Genomic DNA, 21,110 nt, shown 5'->3' with positions numbered 1-21,110 from the left:
CGAACCCCGCTCGCGTTTTTTGCCCGATTCCGCCTCATTTCTGCGGCGCTCATTAGCGAAGGGTTGGGAATTGTTTCAGTTTATCGAAGCGATGTGGAGAGGCGGTACACGCGGCCTCACGCTCGCCCCGCCCCCTGAAAGGACGAGGCTCCTCCGCTCGTCTCCAGTCTCACAAAGAAACTGTTCAATAAATTATTTTAAATAGAGGAGTTCCCAAGGACCTGATCACCGAGAGGAGCAGAGGTGTTTCTGCTTTCTGGGGGTGGAAGGAACTCCTTACCCCCCCCAGCCCGCCATGATGCAGCATTCCCACACAGAAGAGGCCCTTGGAACCAAACCAGCAGCAAAAGCTCCTTAGCTGGTTTTTTAATTTTAATTTTAAATTTTTAATAGTTTAGATTATTAAATAACATGTTTATTACTGCTGGCATTTAGAGGTATCTTACAACAGATACACAGTCCAGTAGCACAGTCCCTGAAGGCTGAGATGGCCCAAGGCTGGCACCTGGAGCACGGGGAGAACCTCTGGACTCAGCCCTCGCCTTTGCAGAGGGGAGAGAAGGGAGGAAGGGCAAAGCCTGACCTGGAGAAGTGCTCTAACTGCAAAATCTGTGCCTTGTCCTTTGCTCTGCAGGCAGGAGCTGGTGGGTGCTGGTCTGGTCAGAGCTTTTCTCAGCCCTTCCATGTCCTCCCTTCTTTAAGGCAAATGGTGACATCCTCAAGGTCCAATATAATACAATAAAATAGAATATTCTTTCATTTCTTCACAATTCTGGTGCATTTTCAGTTTCCTCTCAAACGCTGAGCCGGGAAGGAGCTCGGGAGATCAGAGAGGAATCCCAGCCAGTGCTGGATCCTCAGTTTTTTCTTGATCCAAGGAGAAATTCCGCTCAGTGTCACAGTCTGCAGGATGCCTGAGACACCTTGGAATTGGTTCTTCTGTTCAGAGCATTGCAAATGAAGGTGCCTGTGTCCATCAGCTTCTGGAGATCCACTCCCTGCATGGAAAAGGCACAGGACACACCTTGAGGGACATCTCCCACCATCCCAGGTTGCTCCAAACCCCATCCAACCCAGTCTTCGACACTGCCAGGGATGGGCAACCTGTGCCAGGGCCTCCCCTCCGTCACAGGGAGTATTTTTTCCCTAATTTCCCACCTAACCCTGCCCTCTGTCAGTGGGAAGCCATTCCCCTTGTCCTGGCACTGCAGGCCCAGTCAGCCTCCCTGGCTGCCCCCAGCACGCTCAGGCTCCCTGGGCCAAATCCTGCCCCGTGCTGAGGCCTGAGCAGAGCCCAAGGCAGCTGCCACTCACCGTGTGGATGCCCAGCCCGTTGAGCATGTACACCAAATCCTCTGTGGCCACGTTGCCAGAGGCTCCCTGGGCATAGGGACACCCTCCAAGGCCAGCCACGGAAGCGTCGACCACGCTCACCCCCATCTGCAAAGAAACCCCCAGTCAGGGGCTGCTCTGGAAGCACAAAATCTGCAATTCCCGAGCAAGCACAAAAAACCCCAAGGGAAGGTGTTTTATTTGTGTGGTTGCCCCATCCCTGGAAGTGTCCCAGGCCAGGCTGGACACGGCCTGGAGCAGCCTGGGACAGTGGGAGGTGTCCCTGCCCACAGCAGGGGGTGAACAGGATGGGCTTTAAGGTCCTTCCAACCCACCCATCCCATGAGTCTGCGATCCAGAGCAGGAATCCCACCTGGAGGGCTACCAGGATGTTGGCCAGAGCCTGTCCATAGGTGTCGTGGCAGTGGACAGCCAGAGCCCCCACGGGCACCTCCTTCATGACCACTGTCAGCATGTCCTTCATGCTGCCGGGGGTGCCCACGCCGATGGTGTCCCCCAGGGAGATCTCGTAGCACCCCATGGAGTACATCTTCTTGGAGACCTGTGCAACAGCCAGCACGTGCACTCAGCTCCTTCCCTCCCTGGAGCTGCAGTCCTGCTGTGCCATGATTCCCTGGACACTCTTCTCTGGGATTTAAAACCTCCCCATTTCAGCTGGATTCAGTCTCTGAGAACCTGGAACCTCCCCTTTGGTTAAACGGTCTGACACATCCCCCAGTGCCCACTTCACATCCCCAAAAATGAGTCAAAGGCCTCCCAGGAATTCTGGCTGTATTTATGACTGACTCACCTCTGCAACTTTAGCTGCAGAAATCTTCCCTTCATAGGGACATCCGAGGACACAGGAAACATATCTGTGGTTAAAAAGAATCCCACACTTTTAGTCAGGAAGGGGCAGTGGGATTCTACTGGACAAACCAGTCAGTACTTGTACATTTTCCATGTCTATAGGATGGGAGAATTAATTTTATGTTCCAGAAGTCCAGAGGACAAAGGCTACAGGATTTCAACAATTCCTTCTTCCATGGGTGTGAAAAGTTTTCCAAGGGCTGGTGGGTTTGTGATCTGTGCATTTCCATGTGGGATGTTTGCCAAGAAAATCTGATCCAAAGCGATCCTGGATCATTCCTGAATGAATGATTACACGGTGGGTGAATTCCAGCAGGAACTCCTTACCCCCTGACAGGAATGCTGGCTTCCCTGGCTGCCTTCATGACCTCGTCAAACCTCTCCAGGCTCTCCTCTATGGAGCAGTTGATGTTTTTCTTGGTGAACAGCTCGGATGCTGCCCCAAAGATCGACACCTCTTTGGCCCCTGCTGCCACCTGCAAATAAAAAATCCCAAAGTGGAATCACAGGACCACTGAGGGTGCAAAAGACCCCTGAGATGAGCGGTCCAACCCTTAACCAGCTCTGCTGTTAAGTCAAAGCCAGGTGATTTTTCTTATGAGGGAAATGACAAACAGCCACCACTTCATGACTTCACTGCCGAGCGTTAATTCGAGGGTTTCGATGGCACCTCTTGGTAGAGATGTCTCAAACCAGCTCCACAAACACTTCCCTTTACAGAGCCCCTTCTGTTCCTAAAGAAACCTGCCTTGCTTACTTACACTTGAAGATCCTGGAGCCCTTCTCCAACCTCAATGACTCTATGATCTACAATCTCTGATGACAGCTCTCTCATTTTATAAAAGTGTTTTTCCCCCAAATAACCCAATCCTTCCCTCAGTTCATTCTGCAGCAAAACCACCAGGACACATCCAAGTTTGCCTTGAAAAGGGTGAAGTCACAGGTACAGCAGCAAAGGATCAGGTGGCACTGAAAACAGCACCATGTGGATTTTCAGGTTCTCCCAGCCCTTACCGCTGCCTGGAATCCCTTCAGGTTTGGAGTCAGCACAGGGTAGCTGATCCCAGGTAATTTATTAATGCCCTGCATGACCTCGGTGTGATCAGCCATCTGCAAAGCAAACCAGGAAAGCTCTGTGAGGGTCAGTCAGTCTGCCAGTCACAAAATCATCATTAAAATTCCTTCTTATAACGGGCACAGAAATATTTAGGGATCAGAGCCTCTAAAAGCAAAGAGAAATGCACCCTGTGAGGGGTCAGGAGTCACCCAGCCAGGCCAATGTGCACAACCAGCTGTTTGTGTGGGACCTGCCTGTCCCTGTGCTCTTTCCAGGGCCCAAAGGGAAGCTCTGGGATATCACAGCTCCTCTGCTGGCTCTTGCCCAGTAACAGCGAATCTGGAGCAAGCAGCATCACTGGATTGCTGTACTTTTAGAACCACTTCAAGTCCTCTCCGCACACCGACCTGAGGAACCCACTTGGGGGACACGAAGCTGGTGGCCTCTATGACCGGCAGCCCCGTCTCTGACAGCATGTTGATTAAATTGATCTTCACTGGTGTGGGTACAACATTCTGAAAAGAAGAAGAATGACCTAAAGTTATTAATTTCACATTACAGTTTTCACTGAGAAAATTTTTTTTTCAATATCAAAAAAGCTTCTAAAGAACAAAAGAAGCCGCGTTGGTGGGCACAGTGGGACATTCGGGGGATTTGGTTGGACAACCTCCCCCGGGAGGTGCTGGGAGCCCGAACCCGCCGGTACCTTCTCGTTCTGGAGCCCGTCTCGGGGTCCCACCTCCACCACCTTCACGCGCTTCGGGTACCCCGCGCTCGCCGCCGCCGCGGAGCTCACCTGGCACGGAGAGAAGAGTCAGCCGAGCCCCGCTCGGCTCCGTGCCAGCACCCCCCGCTCCCTTTGCTCCCCGATCCGACCCCTGCCCGCTCCCTTCCCCCCGTTCCGCTCCCTCACGGGCCGCAGCGATCCCGCCCAGCGCGGCAGCAGCCGCCGCGCCGCCGCCATGTCCGCCCGCTCACGTGACCGCACCGCCCCGACACGTGACTCGCGGGGGGGGCGTGGCCGCGGCGGTCACATGGGCACCGCTCCGCACGTGGCACCGGCACCGCCGCCGCCCGTTCCGTGCCTTCGCCTCCCGTTCCGTGCCCTGTTCTCCCGTTCCGTGCCCTCGCCTCCCGTTCCGTGCCCTCGCCGCCGTCCGGAGCCAGCCCGTACCTGTCCCCAGGCGCCGTCCCGCAGCGCGCAGCCCGTGTCGCACCGCGGCATGGTTCCGTCTGCCCGCCCGCCCGCCCGCCGCGCACTTATACCGCGGCTTTCCCGCTGGCCGGCGCGCTGGGTAAACACGGCGCTGTTTGTTTTGGGACGGGCCCCGCTCCGCGCCAGGGGTTACCGGCGTGATGGGGCTGCGAGGCGAAGAGGCCGTCGCTCTGTTGTCACTTTTTGTCCCCTTTTTTTTTGCTTGTAACGGCGTCATCCCCGGAGCCTGGCGGTGCTCCTGCGAGCGGATCCCTGGCGCTCGGTTCTCTGAAACCGGGGCAGTTGGATGTTTGTCAATTGAGTAACAGCCCCCGCAGCACCAGCTCCGCACGTGGCCCAGCCCCGGGGCTCTGCTCGTGCTCAGCTCCCAGTGTTCTGGCAGGTTGTGCTCAGACATGAATAAAACAAAGCCTGTCTGCAAGGTTGTGGGGCCTTCGCAGCAACCTGCGTGCTCCTGTGAGCAGTTTCATCCCTCAGACACGCGTTGTTGAACCCTTTGTAAGGAGTTCAGCATCCACGCAGGAAACCTGCTCTCACTGGAGCTGAAAGTTCATCAGCTCAGAAGTGCAACTCACAATGGTGCAGTCTCTTAAAAATTCACCGAGAACAAAACCTTTTCTTGTAGCTGTCTGCAGCAGAATATAAACTGAAGTTTGGTGATGGATTTGTGTCACATTTTTTACAGGTCATTTCTTCCAGATTCTCTTCCAGCAAGCTTCCATTGGATTTATTCATCATGGAAGTAGCTGACCAACACCAACGTAACACAAGGCAACAGAGATAGGAGGAGAGATTCTCTTGAGTGAAAAATAATGTATTCAACGTGAAAAATAAAAACCCTCTTGGATTCAATCAAAAAGAAAGGCAGGGGGAGGTGCTGTGTCCCCCCCCACAGGCATCACTTCACACCCTCGAGCTTCACCGCCCAGCCGGACTGAGGAGGGAGAGGAGACGGGAGCATGTAGGGCAGGGTTATGAGCATCCCTTTCCCCGGGGATTTTTGCCACTTCAGAGTGCCAGCATACCCCAACAGTGTCACCTGCAGAGGAAAGGAGGGGACACTCAGCTGGAGCTCACCAGGTCCCCTCTGCACACCCCAGCACTGCCCACAGGCCAGGGCAGCCCTGCAGGTCCCCAGCTCACGTGGCACAAAGGGCGACACACGGGGTGTTCTGAGGCCACACCAGGCTCTGGTTTGTTGTTTTGGGGGGTGTTTGTTGCTGATGCTTTGCCCCTGTTTGTTCAGAGCAAAGGACACTCAAACATTTGCGTCATGGTGACATCTGCCACGAGCAGGGCAGTGCACCTGAGCTGAATCTGGGCTGCAGGAACAGCCACTCCTGCTCTGGGGATATTTGGTTCCCTGCCTTGCGACAGCAGGATCAAAAGACTCCAGGAGAAGAGTCTCTGCCTGTTCCCTGGCAGCCATGAGCCTGTCCAGCCCCGTGTTCCACGTCAAGTGGGCCAAAGCCTGGGGAACAGCCTGGGATGCTGCAAGGATCTGCAGGAAGCCCACAGCACACAACTTTCCCACTCCCCCCAGTTCCTAAATGCAGTCAGGCTGGTCCTTCCCAGCCCACAAACACCCCCAAATGGGCTCTCAGTGTGTGCTGTCTTTTTTAAAGTCCCTTACCCGTGTGCCTGGGGATGGAATGGGCGAGGACAGATGCAGGTCACTGTCCCGAGGCCAGAGCAGGAAGATGGCAAAGACCACTGGTCCCTTGGAGGTGTACCTGAGGGAGCAGGAGTTCAGCAGGGTGAAGGGCACCAGACACCAACCTGACCTTTCCAGCCAGCACGAGAACTCTGCCTTGCCTTCTGTCAGCCCACAGGGGTCACCTACTTGCCACTCATTCCAAAATCTGTCCCTTTGGACCCACAATCAGCCCGTCAGCGCTGGCTGATGAAACCCAAACAAAGTCCAGGTGTGCAAATGTCACTGTCAACCTGGCCTGGCCTCAGGCAGGGTGGATACACGGCCTCATCCTGATCCCTGCTCTACATTTCTGGGCTGACCACACTGGAGGAAATAAAAACAACTCAGTTTTGTAGGCATTTCTGGCCAGGACCACTACTTAAACAGTGGTGACAGCGTGGACACTTTTTAAAGGACGGGTTGGCTTTTTTTCCTACTCAACTAAAATGGATGAAATCCTAATTGCAACACTTCCGGGTCAGAGTGTACCAAATTTAAGAAAAGATAAGAAATAAACATCAGCTCAGCTGCTCTGAGCAGCAGAGTCCTTACCAGACCGTGTCTGTGGTGTTCTCCATCTGCACCCTCCAAGGCTGGGATTCATAAATTGCCTCCCCATTGGTGTCCAGCCACCTCCCAAGGGCCAGGAGTCTCTCTTGGAAGATGGGGGCAATCACCCCTTCTTTTGTAGGTCCCACATTGAGGAGGTAGTTGCCACCCAAACTCACAGTCTGCACCAGCTCCTGTGGCAGATAAAGCAAGATAACAAACTGCATTATCTTCAGCTCTGACAACACAGAAACTGAGGAGTTTTATCCTTCACCAGCTGCTCCAGAAGCCTCTGATTCCCAGTAATCCTCCCCCAGGTTATTTTGATTTCAGCTTTCTTACCTCAATCATACTCATTTCATCCATCACCTCAGCGAGGCTCATGTTGCTGCGATAGCCCCAGGAGAGCTTGTCCAGGGAGGAGCACATCTCCCACTTGTGATCTGGCAGGGTGCCTGGCCTGTACTTGTCAGCACAGTTGTAGAAACCCCCGTGACGGCAGGAGCAGCCCCGACCCCAGCGATCGTTGACAACCACGGTGTCCTGAGAGAAGAAAAACAGCTCAGGGCACAGAACCTTTTGTTCTTGGGCTGTCCAGTTGGCCGTCACCCCACCTAAGGAAGGACCTAAAAATTCCCTGTGTAATGGAAACCCTTCTGAGAAGGCTGAATCCCTCTCTGGGATTCAGGTAGGAGCTGAGGCAACAAAGCTCCTGGCCTGAGCTGCCCACGAGTGTCCTGCAAAGGACAGTGCAGCTGTCACAGGATAAGGTTCTTTCTTTGTCAGAGAATATAAAACACATTTAGCAAATGTCAAGGAGGTTTCTGGTTTGATCACACACCCCACAGCTTCCTGACTTTCCACACCCACCCAAGGCCACGAGGGACAGCAGACAGCGGTACCTTGACAGGGCTGTCGTTATAGAGCCAGGCAAGGAAAGAGGTGGAATTCCAGTAGGAATCTGGAGCTTCCCAGTCTCCATCTGACCAAATCAGATCTGGTTTGTATCTAAGAGAGACAGATGTTGTTTCAAAATGGCTTGTTTGCTCCTGCCACACTGTGTTTCTTGGGTGTGGGATCCTTTCACTTCCCCTTCCCACTGCCTGACATCACCAGGAGGTTTTTGCTTCATTTTCTGCTTCACACAAAGCTCCAAGTGAGGTCCTTGCAGCAGCAAAGAACAAGGTGTCGATCCACAGCTCAAGAGAGAGTGAAGTTCTTCCAAAAAAACCAGAATTTAGCACCTCAAAGACAATTATGAGGCATTCTTGAGCTGGGAGAACAACCCACAAGCCCAAGCCTTGTATTTTTGTCAGCAAGGGGAAGCAAGGCACGGATGCAAATTCACAGTGAAATCACTCTTCTATTCTACTAAATACTGAGCAGTTTGCTCCATTTCCAGTCACCTTGCACAAAGGCAGGATTAAAGGCAATTGCTTTTGCAGGAAAAATTTGTCCCTGCCTTATTCTAGAGATCAGACCTTCCACAGGGCACAAGCGGACCCCTTTTCTAAGTACCACAAATCATTACTGGTTAGCAAAGAGAATTTGCCTCGGCAAAAATTAGCATTTCTCTTCTTTGCACCCACTTTGCATCCTTCCCTACAGAACTGAAAGCAGGAAATGCTGGTGATTCTGAACTGGCTGTGCCTCTTACTTCAAGACAAGGTCATAAAGTTCTGGCATCGTCTTCTTTAAAACGAAGCTCTGGGTCTTGAAGCCACTTTGTTTGTCAGCGAGGTAGAGAGGGTTAAACCACTCCATCAGGGAGTGATACAGCCCATAACGGAGGTTGCTGAAGGACAAAACACAGAGGGAAGAAATAGGCTTCAGTGGGGATTAAGAAGCAGTGGAAATTAAATTACTGGCATTATTATTTTTCATTATTTGCAAGCACTCAATTTTTCACATTGAACTCAGGGTTTTCTGCTGTTTGTCAAGCACAGCCAGGAGGATTCACTGCTCTGACAGAAGAGCCCTGGCAGGGCCCTACCTCTCCCTGAGGGCTTCTCCCAGCTCTCCCACCAGGTCTCGGTGGGGCCCTGTATCCACAGAATTCCAGTTCCAGGACACCGGTGACCCCCAGTTGGTGAAGCCCTCGTGGTGCTTGGTGGTCAGGACCACATACCTGAAGGGAAAAAAAGGACTGGGTTGGGATGACAAAAGAACAACTGAGATATTTCCCAGCCTCACTGCAAACCCAGTCACTAAAACAGCAAGGCACTGGATAACCATGCTGTGAAGAGCCCTCTGTCACTATCCTTAAAATTTAGAAGAAAATATAAGAATAATAGAGGATTTTAGTGGATTTTAATGCTGGAAAAGAGTGAACAATCAATACTTAGGTAGGAGCAAGACTGTCGTCTCCTCAGCACCCTGGGCATGACCCCTCAGGGAGCCCCAATCCCTCAGGCATCCCCAGACTTCCCCTTTCCATCCCCTCAGAGACCCCTGCATCCTCTTGGGAATAGCCCCATATCCTTTCCAGGCCTTTCCATCCCCTCAGGAACCCCTGGCCATGGCACCTCAGGGACCAGGGACCCCCACAACTCTCCCATCCCCTCAGGGACCCCCCCCATGCCCTCAGGGACCCCAACTCCGGCCATCCCCGGCGCTGACCTGGCCCCGGCCCGCTGGAAGAGCTGTGCCCACTGGCGGGGCTGGAAGTCGTGGGCTGTGAACTGGGGTGCGAAGTCTGCGTACGTGGTGCCGGGCGGGAAGCGGCGGCGCACGAAGCGCTCGTAGGCGGCATCGTGCTGGCCCTGCCAGTGCCACCAGAACCACTCGGAGCCCCAGGCCGGCACGGAGAACACCCCCCAGTGCACGAACACCCCCACCTTGGCCCGGTCGAACCAGGCCGGCAGCGGCCGCGCGTCCAGGCTGGCCCAGTCCGGGCGGTACCGCGGCGCGGCCAGCCCCGGGCCCAGCGCGGCCGCCGCGCAGAGCAGCGCCAGCGCCGCCATCGCCGGGCCCTCAGCGCGCCGCCATCGCCCCGTGACGTCACGGCAGCCGCCGCTCCCGAGGGGCCGCGGGTTCGAGGCTGCGGCCCGACCGCTGCCCCGGGGAAGGGACGGAGGGTCATCGGTTCCAGCCCCAACAACCCCACCCTGGGCATCCCTGGCAGCGCTGTCCAAACGCTCCTGCAGCTCCTGGAGCCGTGTCCATTCCCTGGGGAGCCTGGGCAGTGCCCAGCAGCCTCTGGGGGAAGAGCCTTTCCCTGAAATCCATCCCAGCCCTCCCCTGGCGCACCCCTTGGATCCTGCCCGTGGTCACAGAGATTGGAGCTGCCCCTTCACTGCCCTCGGGAGCAGCTGCACACATTGGTAAGTGTCCCCTCAGTCTCCCTTTCTCCAGACCCTCCCGTGCAGCCAAGACAGGCCCGGGACAGGGCTCCCGAACCTTCCTGGAGGGCTGGGTGCATCCTCTGGGACACAGGGCAGAGTGCAAGGACCTCGTGGCCATGTCCCAGCCGGGATCATCCCTGCTGGAGGCGTTTTGGGAGCTGGCAGGAGCCCAGCTGCTCCAGGTCACTGGTGAAGGGCCCTGTCCCACTTCACTGTCCATTCAGCTAAAAGTGCCGCTTCTGTGTAATTTGCAATTTTGTAGTTTGCAAAAAAAGTTCCTCATGCTCGAAGTATCTGCCCCACTTTGGGCTTAAACTTGTCACCTGGAGGACTTTGTACACCAGGAAAGAAAAGGAAGAAAAACCTGGAAAATGGCTTAAATGTTTAATCACATGACATCCAACAAACACCTGCATGGTTAGGTCAGCTCTCCTGAAACCTCCTGGAAGAAATGTGCTGTCTGCAAGGTCCTTGTCTGCCCCAGCTCTGGCCAAGTCCTTAAACCATAGTGGGAATGTTCCACTGAGGTCGTTAAAGCCCTCCCAGACCATCGAGTCCACCGTGTGCCTGATCCCCACCCTGTCCCCAGCCCAGAGCACTGAGTGCCACCTCCAGCCCTTCCTTGGACACCTCCAGGGATGGCCACTCCAAACCTCCCTGGGCAGCCCCTGCCAAAGCCTGACCACCCTTTCCATGGGGAAATTCCTGCTGCTGTCCAACCTGAGCCTCCCCTGGTGGGAGATTATAGAATCACAGAATCATGGATTATCCTGAGTTGGAAGGGACCCACAAGGATCATCCAGTCCAACTCCTGTCCCTGCAGAGGACACCCCAACAATCCCAGGCTGTGCCTGAGAGCAAAGTCTGTGCACTTTATGTCCCAGCATCGAAGGGTGACATCAGCAGGAGCTGTCTCCACAGCACAGCTGATCCCTAAGCTCCCATCAGAAGAGAAAAGAAAAAAGTGATCCAGGCTGTTCCTTCCAGCCTGAGGGCACAGATTTTCCACAGGTGCCTCCCTACACTACGTGCGTGTCCTCGCAGACGGTCTCTATCACGGAGGACTTGTGGGTGCTCTCTGCTTCTGGGCTCTCCTCAGAGGCCTTCAGCTGCCTTCTGAAGTGGGAGAACACCCTCCTCAGGGAGGAGAACAGCTCCTTGCTCCGCAGGGCGTAAATAATGGGGTTCACCATGGAGTTGAGCAGGCAGAGGGTGCTGCAGAAGGCGAACACCTTGCGCAGGTGGTCGCTCAGCCTGGCGAAGATGCTGTAGATCATGAGCACGAGGACGGGGGACCAGCAGAGCGTGAGGACTGCCAGCACCATGACGAGGGTCTTGGCCAGCATCACGTCCATCCTCATCCGGGTGTTTTGCTTCCCCACCTGTGCCTGGTGCTTCTCCATGTAGGCCACGTGCTGGCGAGCCCTCCAGAGCACGTGGGCGTAGGCGTAGATGATGCAGCCCAGCAGGACCACGGTGAAGCAGATCCAGCCCGACAGGTAATTGTCATCCACAAAGGGGAACAGCTCGGAGCAGGCGGAATCCAGCACGCAGCAGTTCCAGCCCAGCAGGGGCAGGTAAGCGATGGTGGCACAGGTCACCCAGAGCACTGCCAGCGCTGTCCAGGCTCTTTTCCTGGTCATCAGGAGCTTGTATTCCGAGGGCCGGCTGATGGAGATGTAGCGGTCCAGGGCTGTGAGCAGCAGGCTGCTGAGGGAGGCGGAGAAGGACGTGTTCACCCCTCCCAGCTGCAGCAGGAACACTTCCTTGGAGAAACCAGCTTTGTTAAACACGTGGAAGTTAACGAAACTGCAGACAAAGATGATGCTGGCCAGGATGTCAGCCAGGGCCAGGCTGCCGATGAAGAGGTAGGAAGGCTTTTTCCTGAGCCCAGGGGAAGAGAAAATCAGGTAGAGCACCAAGGAGTTCTCAAAAACACACATTGTCCCAAAGAGGCCACACAGGATGCCAATGCTTATCTTCTGTGCCTGCGTGCTGAGCACCATGAAGCACTCCATGGTGTTCCCGCTGCACTTGGAGGCGTTTTCAGGTATCCTACAAGTATCCATGGTGGTTACCTGGAGCTAGGAGCTCACAGAGAGCCTTCTGCTTCCTTCTGCACTTCTTTGGATGCTCTGAAAAAGGGGGAGGTGAAGAGGACTTAACAAGGAATAAATTCAACCCAGACACTTCCCTGCCTTTAGAGAGAAGCAAGCAAAATGAGATCAGCCCACAGAGACCTGCTTTCAGGTCCACAAACCAAATGCTGGAGCCAACTTCCACGCTTTGTCCCGCTGGTTGTTTGGCTGAGACCCATTTACCACAGCCCAGGGGCATCCTGGCTGTACCAGATCTCCCAGGCTGGTTCCTCACCACAAGAGGGAAGCAGCAACGCCAAGAATTGTACAAATCCTGGCCCAGCTGTTACCACTCCTCCAGGATTCACTGCTCAGCGCCAGCAGCACTGGAAGGGACTGCTCATGGTGACACTGTGCCGTGGGCAGAGACAGGCCCTGCAGAACAGCCTGTCCCACTGAAGCTGTCCCGGGAGATGGCTTGGATGGAGAAGAATGAGGGATATTGCACTGCCAGAGACTCGGTGCAGCTCATCTGGGAACACAAAGTGCACTCTGAAGGATTTACTCCTCACCAAAGCTGTTGGAACACATAAAATAACAAGACTGGTTTCATTTTTAAGCTTGCCCGTTGCAGCTTTACAAGGCTCATTGCAGTTGTGTTTCCCCCTCCATCTTGCCTGTGCCATGGTCAGAGTGATTCAAAGTTATGTTTAACATCAATATTAGAGGGCAGGTTGGACATACCAATGGGGGCATGCAGGACTGAGACCACCTGAGCCTAAGAACCCCTGTCCATACCCAGGATTAGGTTAATTTTATCAATACTTTCAGCATCAGCAGAGGTGTGATGGAGGGAAATGCCTGATTTTCCCCAGGGTGTGTGCTGAACTGCTCAGTGCATTCTGTGTCAGCAAGAATTGGGTTTTTCTCTACACTTCTGCAGCTCAATGCATGTAACCCCCTTCATCTTCAGAACTGGTCCTTCAGGTGTTACTTTCTCCCATTCTTTCTGTGGGTTACACTGGTCTTTAAACCAAGTTGTGCTGCCTTGGATCTCAGGGAACAAGGTCATCCTGGACTGGGTTAGAGAAGAGGTGAAGAGGCAGCTGTGGGATACACTAAACTGCCTGAATTTCAGCAAAATGTGGTGTCCAAGTCCATGGAACAGGACCCCCCTTCCCAAAAGCTTCCAGGATCCCTCATCCAGGCAATGGGATCATGACTTGCTTCTGCTGGAGGAGAGCACTGAGCTGTTCCCTTTCCCACAGAACAAACAAGTCACTGTCTCTCCCTCCCCTCGGCTCTCTTGTGAAAGAGGAAATGTCCGAAACACACGAGCCATGGCCAGGATGTGTGACAGCCATGGCTTCCTGGGGAGCAGAGCAGGGGCTGGGCTGCTGGGCTGTGGGTTCCAGCCACCTGTGATCCTCCCTCTGTGGTTTCCTCTGCCTGCTGTGTGAAATTCAGCTGAGGCAACTTGGCTGCTTGTAGAGGTGACAACAGCCAGCACTGCCCACCAAACCTCTGGCTGCGACATCTTAGCAGTGGCGCGTTTTACACCCAGCCTGGCGACTTCCTTCCCCACTGATCTCCCCCGACACTCATCACTGTTCCTGTGTTTCAGGAGTTGCAAAATACCCCCAATGAGTTGAGATGCTGCCCAGGAGGTGACAGAGAAGGGCCCCAGACACACATTTCACTCCTGCTGCCTGTCAGGGCTGGGACATCGGTGGCTGCAGGGAGTTCAGTGCATGTTATAGGCAGAGCAGGGCAATCCTGATTGGGATTTCTTGGCATTGCAGGCTGGAGGAGTCCTGGATTTTGGGCTGACGTGGCTGAGTGTTGCAGCAAGCTGCTCTGCTCTTACATCAGGCTCTGGCATGGGGTAACAGCACAGGACTGGGATGTTGCCCTTGGATCTCAGCGCTTTTGTTTCCTGCAGCCCTTCACAGGAACACCACACAGGCAGCAAGAATTACCAACTGCTGTTATTAAACCTGACAACATCCCTCCCTCCGGAGAGAGATGGATTTAGCAGACAGATGGACTTTTCATATAGCAGGGCTCACCAGGGACTACTGGAGCAGCAACTGCCTCAAGTACCCAAACCTCCCCAGCCAAACCCCAGCATCCAAACCAAGACATCTCTTCATTAAGCAGCCTCCAGCATCACCTTGGCATCCATTACCTGCAGCCAGCATTCCCAGGACCATCGTAAATCCTCAAACCTGCAGGTGTGTGATATCCAACTAACATCCTTAGGAGCCTGGAAACCACTGAACACCAGGCAAGGGAGCGAAGGCAGCAAAATGACGTTATGTTGCTTGGGGAGAGAACCTGCTTAAAATGGTAAAATAACTCCTGCACTGCCTGTCCTGGCCCAGCTCTTGCCAGTAAGCTGAAAAAACTCAGATAAGCTTCAGGTTCAAAACCCTGTGCTGGGCTCACAGCAATCAGCCAGCCCTGACCGTCCCTTCCCACCTCTGTTCTGTCTCAGGCTGAATGACAAGGACAGATCTCTTTACTCCTTCCTTCTCCTGTGTCCATGGGGGAAGCACAGGGCTTTGCTCCAGCACAAGGTCTCTTCTGCATGAGCATGAAAACACAGGCAGTGCCAAGAGCTCCTCTCCTTGCCCTGCCTGTCCCCCATTTTTTTGGTTTCTTGGCCACAAAGCTGCTTTTTCCTGCCCTGGGGACATTTTCCTCTTGTCAGATGGGCCCCTGGATTTGTTCATCCATGCCCCCTGCCTCAGCTCCTGGGAAAAGTGCCAGCCCCCATCTGCTTCCTGGGGGAGAGCTGACCTGCAGCATCCTCCATGGGACAAGTCCCACTTCCAGGGTGGAAATCGCCTTTCCAGGAGCAGCATCTCCACCTCCCAAGGAATTCCAGCCCCAGGCATGGCTGTTCATCTCTCCACAACCAGCCTGGCAAGCCCAGGGAGTCCTGGCCCCACGGGCTGACAGCTCAGCTCAACAAGAAAGAGCCAAGTGGCTTCTGGCACTCCTTGAGATCCAGGAGCTGTGGGACCAAGGGACTGGTTCCCTGGAAGAGCAGCAGCTGAGCTGAGATTCCCTGGGCTTCAGATTAACTCTCTGATCACAGCACAACATCTCCTGCCAGCAGGAAGGCCCAGGGTAGGGAATATTTTGCCAAAATAACGTGTCCTTGCAATAGAGAACCCCCCCAGCAACAAGAGCAGAGCCCCAGGAAACAACACAGTGAATGAATGAGGAGTGAGTTATTAGGAACAGAATCCACGTAAGATATTTGGGAATGTAACATATTCCTGAAACAGCCTCAATAACTGCAAAGTCTGCCCAGAGCAGCAGAGAAACCTCTCCTCCCATTAGATCTGCTGCGAGCCCACTCACTCCAGCCTAATAACTCCAGCTGGCTTCGGGGGAAATTAAATTTACAAATGAAAAAGTCCTTTTCCTTCTCAGTGCCTCGCTGCGATTGATTCCAGCTGTCGGGCTCGCAGTGCCTCGCATGCAGCAGCACCATTCCTGCTTCCACTTGGGATGGGTTCTGCATTCACAGAGCCATCACAGCATCCTGCTGATTAAAAAGTTACATACCAGTTCCTTAGATAATGTAAAATTAAATTTTCCTACTGCAATCAGCCAGTGCATTGTGCCTGCAGCACTCTGAAAGTGCTGGTCTTGAATATTTCATGTTCAGAATATCGGAGAGTTTTGAGCTTTACAATATAAGAAAATGTCTCAAATGATCACCTACTATGAACATGTGTGGTGATTTATGCAAAAATTGTCACTAATCCTTGCAAATTTCACTTGCTGAAAAAGCAAAGTATCTTTTGCTTTACAAACATTTTAGTTTATATGTGATTTCTTGTTCGAGTTGCAGAAGTTTTTCCATTATTTTGGAATTAGCTGTTCACCCTGGTTTGTCCTTCTGACCACATTAAATAACACAGAGTGGAATTCCCTCCCTGATGTAAGACCTGTCCACCTCAAATGTCACACTGAAGATTATTTGATTCTTTATTATCAGAGTCCAGCTTTGCCCATGTGTGACTGCCTGAGGGGACAGTGTTTGAAACCCAGGATGGGGTGGGTGCAGAGCGGCTGCAAGTGCCAGTCTGGGTACAAAGCAGGGCAAAACAGCTGCTCTCACTCCATCAAAACCATGAAAACACTCAACTCAGCATCACATCCCCACAAGACATTTGGAAATACCTCTGACACAGAGAATCAGGGAATGCTTTGGGTTGGAGGGGACCTTAAAGCCCATCCAGTTCCATCCTTCCACTATCCCAGGTTGCTCCAAGCCCCGTCCAGCCTGGCCTTGGACACTGCCAGGGATCCAGGGGCAGCCACAGCTGCTCTGGGCACCCTGTGCCAGGGCCTGCCCACCCTCACAGGGAATTTCTTGTAACTCATTGCCCGTTGTCCTGTCACTCCGGCTCCTGATGAACTGATCCAACACCAACAATTCCCAAAATCAGCTGTAAAGAGTTAACCCACAGCCTGCTATGAAACACTTACCTTTCACCTTCTTCCTAAGAAAGAATTCATCCTAAAAGCCAGTGTCCCACCCTCTGTTACACATTGCCTTGCAGTTTATCCCGAATAGCTGATAGTTAATCCCAGGAATCTCCCCATGCAGCAGAGTCTCCCCAGCCTGCCTTGTGTGAGCACCGAGGGCTCTCAGGGATGATGTGTTCCAGTGTGAAAAAAGGACCCTGGGCTGCAGGATGCTGTGGGTCAGCAAACACAAACCACTCGCCTCCCCGCTGATGCTCCGGGGCTTCCCATCCCTCCGGCTCTCAGGGCAGTTCGTGCAGCTGCGGATGGCGCCTGCTTCCCTCTCCTCTCATGGCACTTCTGGTTTCATCTGGGTTTGTTGAACCATTCTGGTTTATTCCCCTGGGTTGGAAATCCACAGTGTGAATCCTTTCTCTGCTTCCTTGCTCTCTGTCACGTTCTTTTGGAGAATGTGTGTCGGGTTTTGTTTCCTTCCTCACTTGTCCTCTGGGTGTTGTGTTCTGCTGCCTGCTCGTGCCACATCTACAACCACCCAAACCCTCCAGCTCGCTGAAATAATCCTCCCAGTCCCTCTCATGTCTCCATGTACCTGCACTGTTTAAGTCAAGAGACATTCAGGTTCTCCTCCAGATTTCTCTGGGGACATGGAAAAAGATGGGGAGGAAAAAAGCTAGGAGGCAGATGCGGGAAGATCTGGATGTACCTGGCTGTGTGCAGGTCTAAGGGCAAGCTCAGAAATCTGCTGTCTGTGCCTACAGCTCCATGAGCAGCACAAACCTCACCTGTGCCCCTGAATTCCTCTGTACACGGTCAGCTAATGCCAGGGGAGCAGGGTGGTTTTCTCTCTGCAAGTGGAAGGGAAATGGCTTAAGGTTACACAAGTAACCTTCAGTGACACAATCCCCGTGGTCAGGAAGGACCCAGCTTAGAGGCTGTGGTCGCTGCTGTACCTGTTCTCATCCATCTTTCCTCCAGTAACCACTTCCCCCCTCGGCCGGGCAGCAGCTGTCCAGGGCTGGGTTGTACTGGTGCTGCTGAAAAGCAGGGACAGCTGCCAGGTGACACCAGGGACAGTATCACCGTGTCAGTGGGGAGACACGAGTTCGCTCCAAATCCCAAAGGAATTGGCCACATTATGCTTGGATATAGATCATACAAGCTGTAGGGGGGAGCCTTGGAAGCAAAGGAAAGACGTGATCCTTAGCCCTTGGATGCACCTTAGGATCCCTAAGGATGCACCTTACCCCGCTCTGCCACCCACAGAGCCACCCCACCGCCCCATCCCAGCACCAGTAACCCGATTCTCCAGCTGGGAACTCAACTTTCCCTCCTGCTGGGATTCCAGTTGCCTCATTCGGTGGAATCACGAGCGGTTACTCGCCGTGCTCTCCAAATCCTGCTCTGCCTCCTTCCTCAGGGCTTTCCTCGCAGCCGCCGGAGCTCGGCGATGCTCGGGTGCCCTCTCCAGGGAGATCCGCGGCACTCGCGGGGACAGCGGCGGGGGAAGCTGGAGAAAGAGGCAGAACTGAGAACTCAGCGCTTCCTTCTGTCCCCCGGCCGGGAAAAGGGGGTTCCCTAATTCTTCCATTCGGGAAATGAGAAATGTTCCTTTGCAGGAAGAGGTACGAGAGTGTAAAGAGCAGGTGAGGAGCAGAAAGATACTTTATATTGGCCCTGAGTTCCAAAAGCAGCACCCAGCTCCAAATTATTCCCTGCTCTGACACAGCTTCACATCCAGCAGCACCCTGTGAAATATGGACCCAAGTTTCCTCTGTCTGCAGGGAGAATTGTTGTGTCACAGGAATGGGTGTTATAGGAAAGAAATATTATTTCTTTCTTTATTGCAGCATAGTTAGAAGCTTTTAATTTGACTCTGATTTATAGCAAAAATTGTCCTGCCAGCCTAAAGGAAAACAATTACAGCTGATTCCTGTAATGTAAAGGTTTTTTGTTCAGCTTGGATTTTTCCCCCTGGCATCAGCTGCAGTCCATCCAGTTGGGAAATAACGCTGCTTTGGGAACACCCCCATACCCAGGGCCAAAGAAATGCTGTGCAGGCAGTGCGGAAAGGGATTGTGAGCCTGGTGTTGCTCAGCGGTGGTGTCTGTGTCTCCAGAGGAGAGTGAAGAGCCCTGGGGCTGTGTTGGGACACAGAGCATGTGATGGGACACTCAGACACCCTGCAGCAAGGGTGTCTGTGCTCTGTGGGAGGACAGGGACTTACTTCTCTTTCTCTGACTGTTGTATTTGCTGGGGCTGAATTTGAAAACTGGGTGGTGCAGACGGAGCTGAGGGTGGGGGCACTGCTCACCTTGATAAGGTGTGACTCAGAGAGCCACGGTGAGTGACTCTGCTGCACTCCTAGAGAAAATGCTCAGAAAAGAACTCCAGATTTACTGCCGTGTCTAGCACAGCGCCTGTGAGCAAACAGGGCTTGTCCAAGCGGTTCTCCTGTGCCCTGACCTGCTGCAGAAACACCTCTGCTGCTCTTGTGGAGGGAGGAGGGTTCCGGTGGAAATGTCTTCCCTGTTGATAGGATGTGAACCAGGCATATGGATTTAAATGGGCTGAAGGTTCCTGCAGGGTTCTGTGACTCAGTTTGAACGGGGAGCTGTTGAGGCAGAAAACAGGGTGTGACTCGGGCGTCGTGCCTGGATGTGTTTGTTTTCCAGAGCAGGGCTTCAGCACAAGCCCTTTAAACCCCCCCAGGTCCTCGGGCTCAGGGTTTGGATAACTGATCTTTTGGTGTCCGGGCTGGTTTCACTCCTGGTGCTGTTTTCTGGGTGCTGTGCACACCTGCACACACAAATGCAGTGGTGGATGTGATCTCACGCTCACGAGCACTCCTTGGCTCCAGCAGTGCAGGGGAGGGAACTCGTGTTCTGGAGCTGAGGTAACTCAGGTACTGGTGGACACCAACTTAAATCATGTCTACAGCTATATCAATATACTTATAAGGAGATTTAAGCAATTAAAGCGCGTCGTTTTATTGCATTGTTTGGGTTCTTGAGCCTCTTCTCTATTTACCCTGCAGAGGCTCAAATGTCTACTTAGTTCCTGTAGCTCACTGCTGTGAATTTCCTGAGCTTTATTTGATGAACACAGGTCCTCTGCCAGGCAGAATAAAGGATATTCTAAACATTACCGTAAACTCAGTGCTTTCATGCAGATTTTAAAGAAAACAAAAGCTTACACGTTTCTCTCATGAGGAAACTTAGATTAACGATCTGGTTAATGTTTGGCTCGGGTGGAAACGTCCAACGAGTTTCAAGTGTGTCATGGGGCTCTTGGAGCCACAAAAAGTAAACATCTTGGGTTTACTGAAAGTCACCCGCTGCCGGAAACTCGTCACTGCGAAATAAAACTGGGGCAATGGTTCACTATTGATTTAACAAATGAGTCATCCGTGCTGCTGACTTCCTGCAGCATCCACGGTGCGCTGCTCCACTGAAACACTCCAGCAGGAGTACGTGTGTGGTGAGATCCATCTCAGCCACAGCTGGAAGCATCTTAATTTGGGGCTAATGAAGCTCTGGAGGCTTTGTCTTCACTGGGACTTGCTGGTTGTGGCAGTGCCAGCACAGATGGAGCTGCTTCCCTGGGCTGGATTAACATTTGCTGTGAGAGGGAGTGGAGGTGCTGAGTGAAATATAAGGGTGGCTGGGGAAAACCTTGAGTAGCTGTCACCGTGGCAGCAGAAGCATGGTGGGGAGCTGAGGAGGATTTGGGTAATGCAGCTCCCTGGGAACATGAGAAAAGTCGGGATTTACTGCAGTCATCTTTGGACTACCTGGAGGAAGTGGAATAATCCAGACAGAGCAGACACTTGCACAATAGAAAAGCCCTGTCCATGCTGTGTACAGGTTATGAGAGGGTGTGGTGGAGCTGAGGTCACCGAGTCTGTGGCACCGTGTGGCACAGCAGGGTTGGGTTTGGAAGCACTGTCCTGTTCCAGCAGCGTTTGGGCTCTGCCTCTGGAACTGGGTCTGTAGCACCTAGAGGGCTGCAGGACATGAAGGGTGGGTGCAACACGATCCTGGAGGCAGCTAAAATATCCCAGTCCGCCCACGAGTTACTGAGGTCGATGTAGTGTCTGTCACAGGCTTAGGAGCCATAAATCTTACGCTGAGACCTTTGAAAACAAAGAGGGTTTAAAAATCATGATTTGAAGGAGTGAAGTAGCTCCTCTTGAAGGAATCTCGGATGGTGGTGATAAAGGATTGAGACAGAACCTCAGGATTCAGTCAGTGCCGTGTCTTCAGGACATGGCGGGAACTCGAGTGCTTCTGTCTGTGTTGGGGTTACCACGCCTCTGGGAACATCTCCTTTTCTTACCCTGCAGGAGAGGAAAGCAGCCCAGGGCTTTAACAGCTGAAGGGTGAAACACTGAGAACTTTGCAAGCTGGACTTTGCTGTGTATTTGTCCTTTTGATTTAAAAAATACCTGTCGTGTTCCTGC

General features: G+C 53.2%; 3 protein-coding genes across 4 annotated transcripts; all 3 read right to left on the bottom strand.

Moving 5' to 3' along the window:
• Positions 1-393: 393 nt before the first annotated feature.
• On the bottom strand, positions 394-4,244 carry HMGCL (3-hydroxy-3-methylglutaryl-CoA lyase). Its single transcript, XM_082296813.1, has 9 exons — positions 4,173-4,244; positions 3,966-4,055; positions 3,667-3,774; positions 3,217-3,312; positions 2,530-2,678; positions 2,144-2,207; positions 1,706-1,894; positions 1,315-1,440; positions 394-998 (listed from the first exon to the last, which is right to left on the bottom strand). The coding sequence occupies exons 1-9, from the start codon at positions 4,221-4,223 to the stop codon at positions 897-899; spliced, it is 975 nt and encodes a 324-aa protein (XP_082152939.1). The 5' UTR covers positions 4,224-4,244; the 3' UTR covers positions 394-896.
• Positions 4,245-5,274: 1,030 nt separating this feature from the next.
• Positions 5,275-9,703, bottom strand: FUCA1 (alpha-L-fucosidase 1). Of its 2 annotated transcripts, XM_082296620.1 has the most exons (8): positions 9,340-9,703; positions 8,714-8,848; positions 8,378-8,515; positions 7,623-7,728; positions 7,063-7,263; positions 6,724-6,914; positions 6,109-6,208; positions 5,275-5,514 (listed from the first exon to the last, which is right to left on the bottom strand). In XM_082296620.1, exons 1-8 carry the CDS (start codon positions 9,681-9,683, stop codon positions 5,374-5,376), a joined length of 1,356 nt encoding a protein of 451 aa, XP_082152746.1. In that variant the 5' UTR covers positions 9,684-9,703; the 3' UTR covers positions 5,275-5,373. The 2 variants fall into 2 exon arrangements, with proteins under 2 accessions (XP_082152746.1, XP_082152747.1); XM_082296621.1 differs by lacking the exon at positions 6,109-6,208 and having other exon boundaries at positions 5,424-5,514.
• A 1,380-nt stretch (positions 9,704-11,083) lies between these two features.
• On the bottom strand, positions 11,084-12,133 carry CNR2 (cannabinoid receptor 2; the record flags this gene model as incomplete). The annotated part of the gene is made up of 1 exon (XM_082296603.1): positions 11,084-12,133. The coding sequence occupies one exon, from the start codon at positions 12,131-12,133 to the stop codon at positions 11,084-11,086; it is 1,050 nt and encodes a 349-aa protein (XP_082152729.1).
• Between the last annotated feature and the right edge of the window lie 8,977 nt (positions 12,134-21,110).

The sequence above is a fragment of the Coloeus monedula genome (assembly GCF_965178545.1).
Source record: "Coloeus monedula genome assembly, chromosome: 24".
Taxonomy (NCBI): domain Eukaryota; kingdom Metazoa; phylum Chordata; class Aves; order Passeriformes; family Corvidae; genus Coloeus; species Coloeus monedula.
Note: the sequence above shows the minus strand (reverse complement) of the source record. Positions and strands in the feature narration are given on the sequence as shown.

Coding starts and splice junctions, on each gene's coding strand:
- HMGCL (XM_082296813.1), bottom strand. CDS start 4,223: ATGGCGGCGGCGCGGCGGCTGCTGCCGCGCTGGGCGGGATCGCTGCGG. Junction 1,441..1,705: donor ACATCCTGGTAGCCCTCCAG/GTGGGATTCCTG, acceptor GTTTCTTTGCAG/ATGGGGGTGAGCGTGGTCGA. Junction 999..1,314: donor ACGGGCTGGGCATCCACACG/GTGAGTGGCAGC, acceptor TTTTCCATGCAG/GGAGTGGATCTCCAGAAGCT.
- FUCA1 (XM_082296620.1), bottom strand. CDS start 9,683: ATGGCGGCGCTGGCGCTGCTCTGCGCGGCGGCCGCGCTGGGCCCGGGG. Junction 7,729..8,377: donor CTTTATGACCTTGTCTTGAA/GTAAGAGGCACA, acceptor TGTCTCTCTTAG/ATACAAACCAGATCTGATTT. Junction 5,515..6,108: donor TTCCATCCCCAGGCACACGG/GTAAGGGACTTT, acceptor TTTCCTCTGCAG/GTGACACTGTTGGGGTATGC.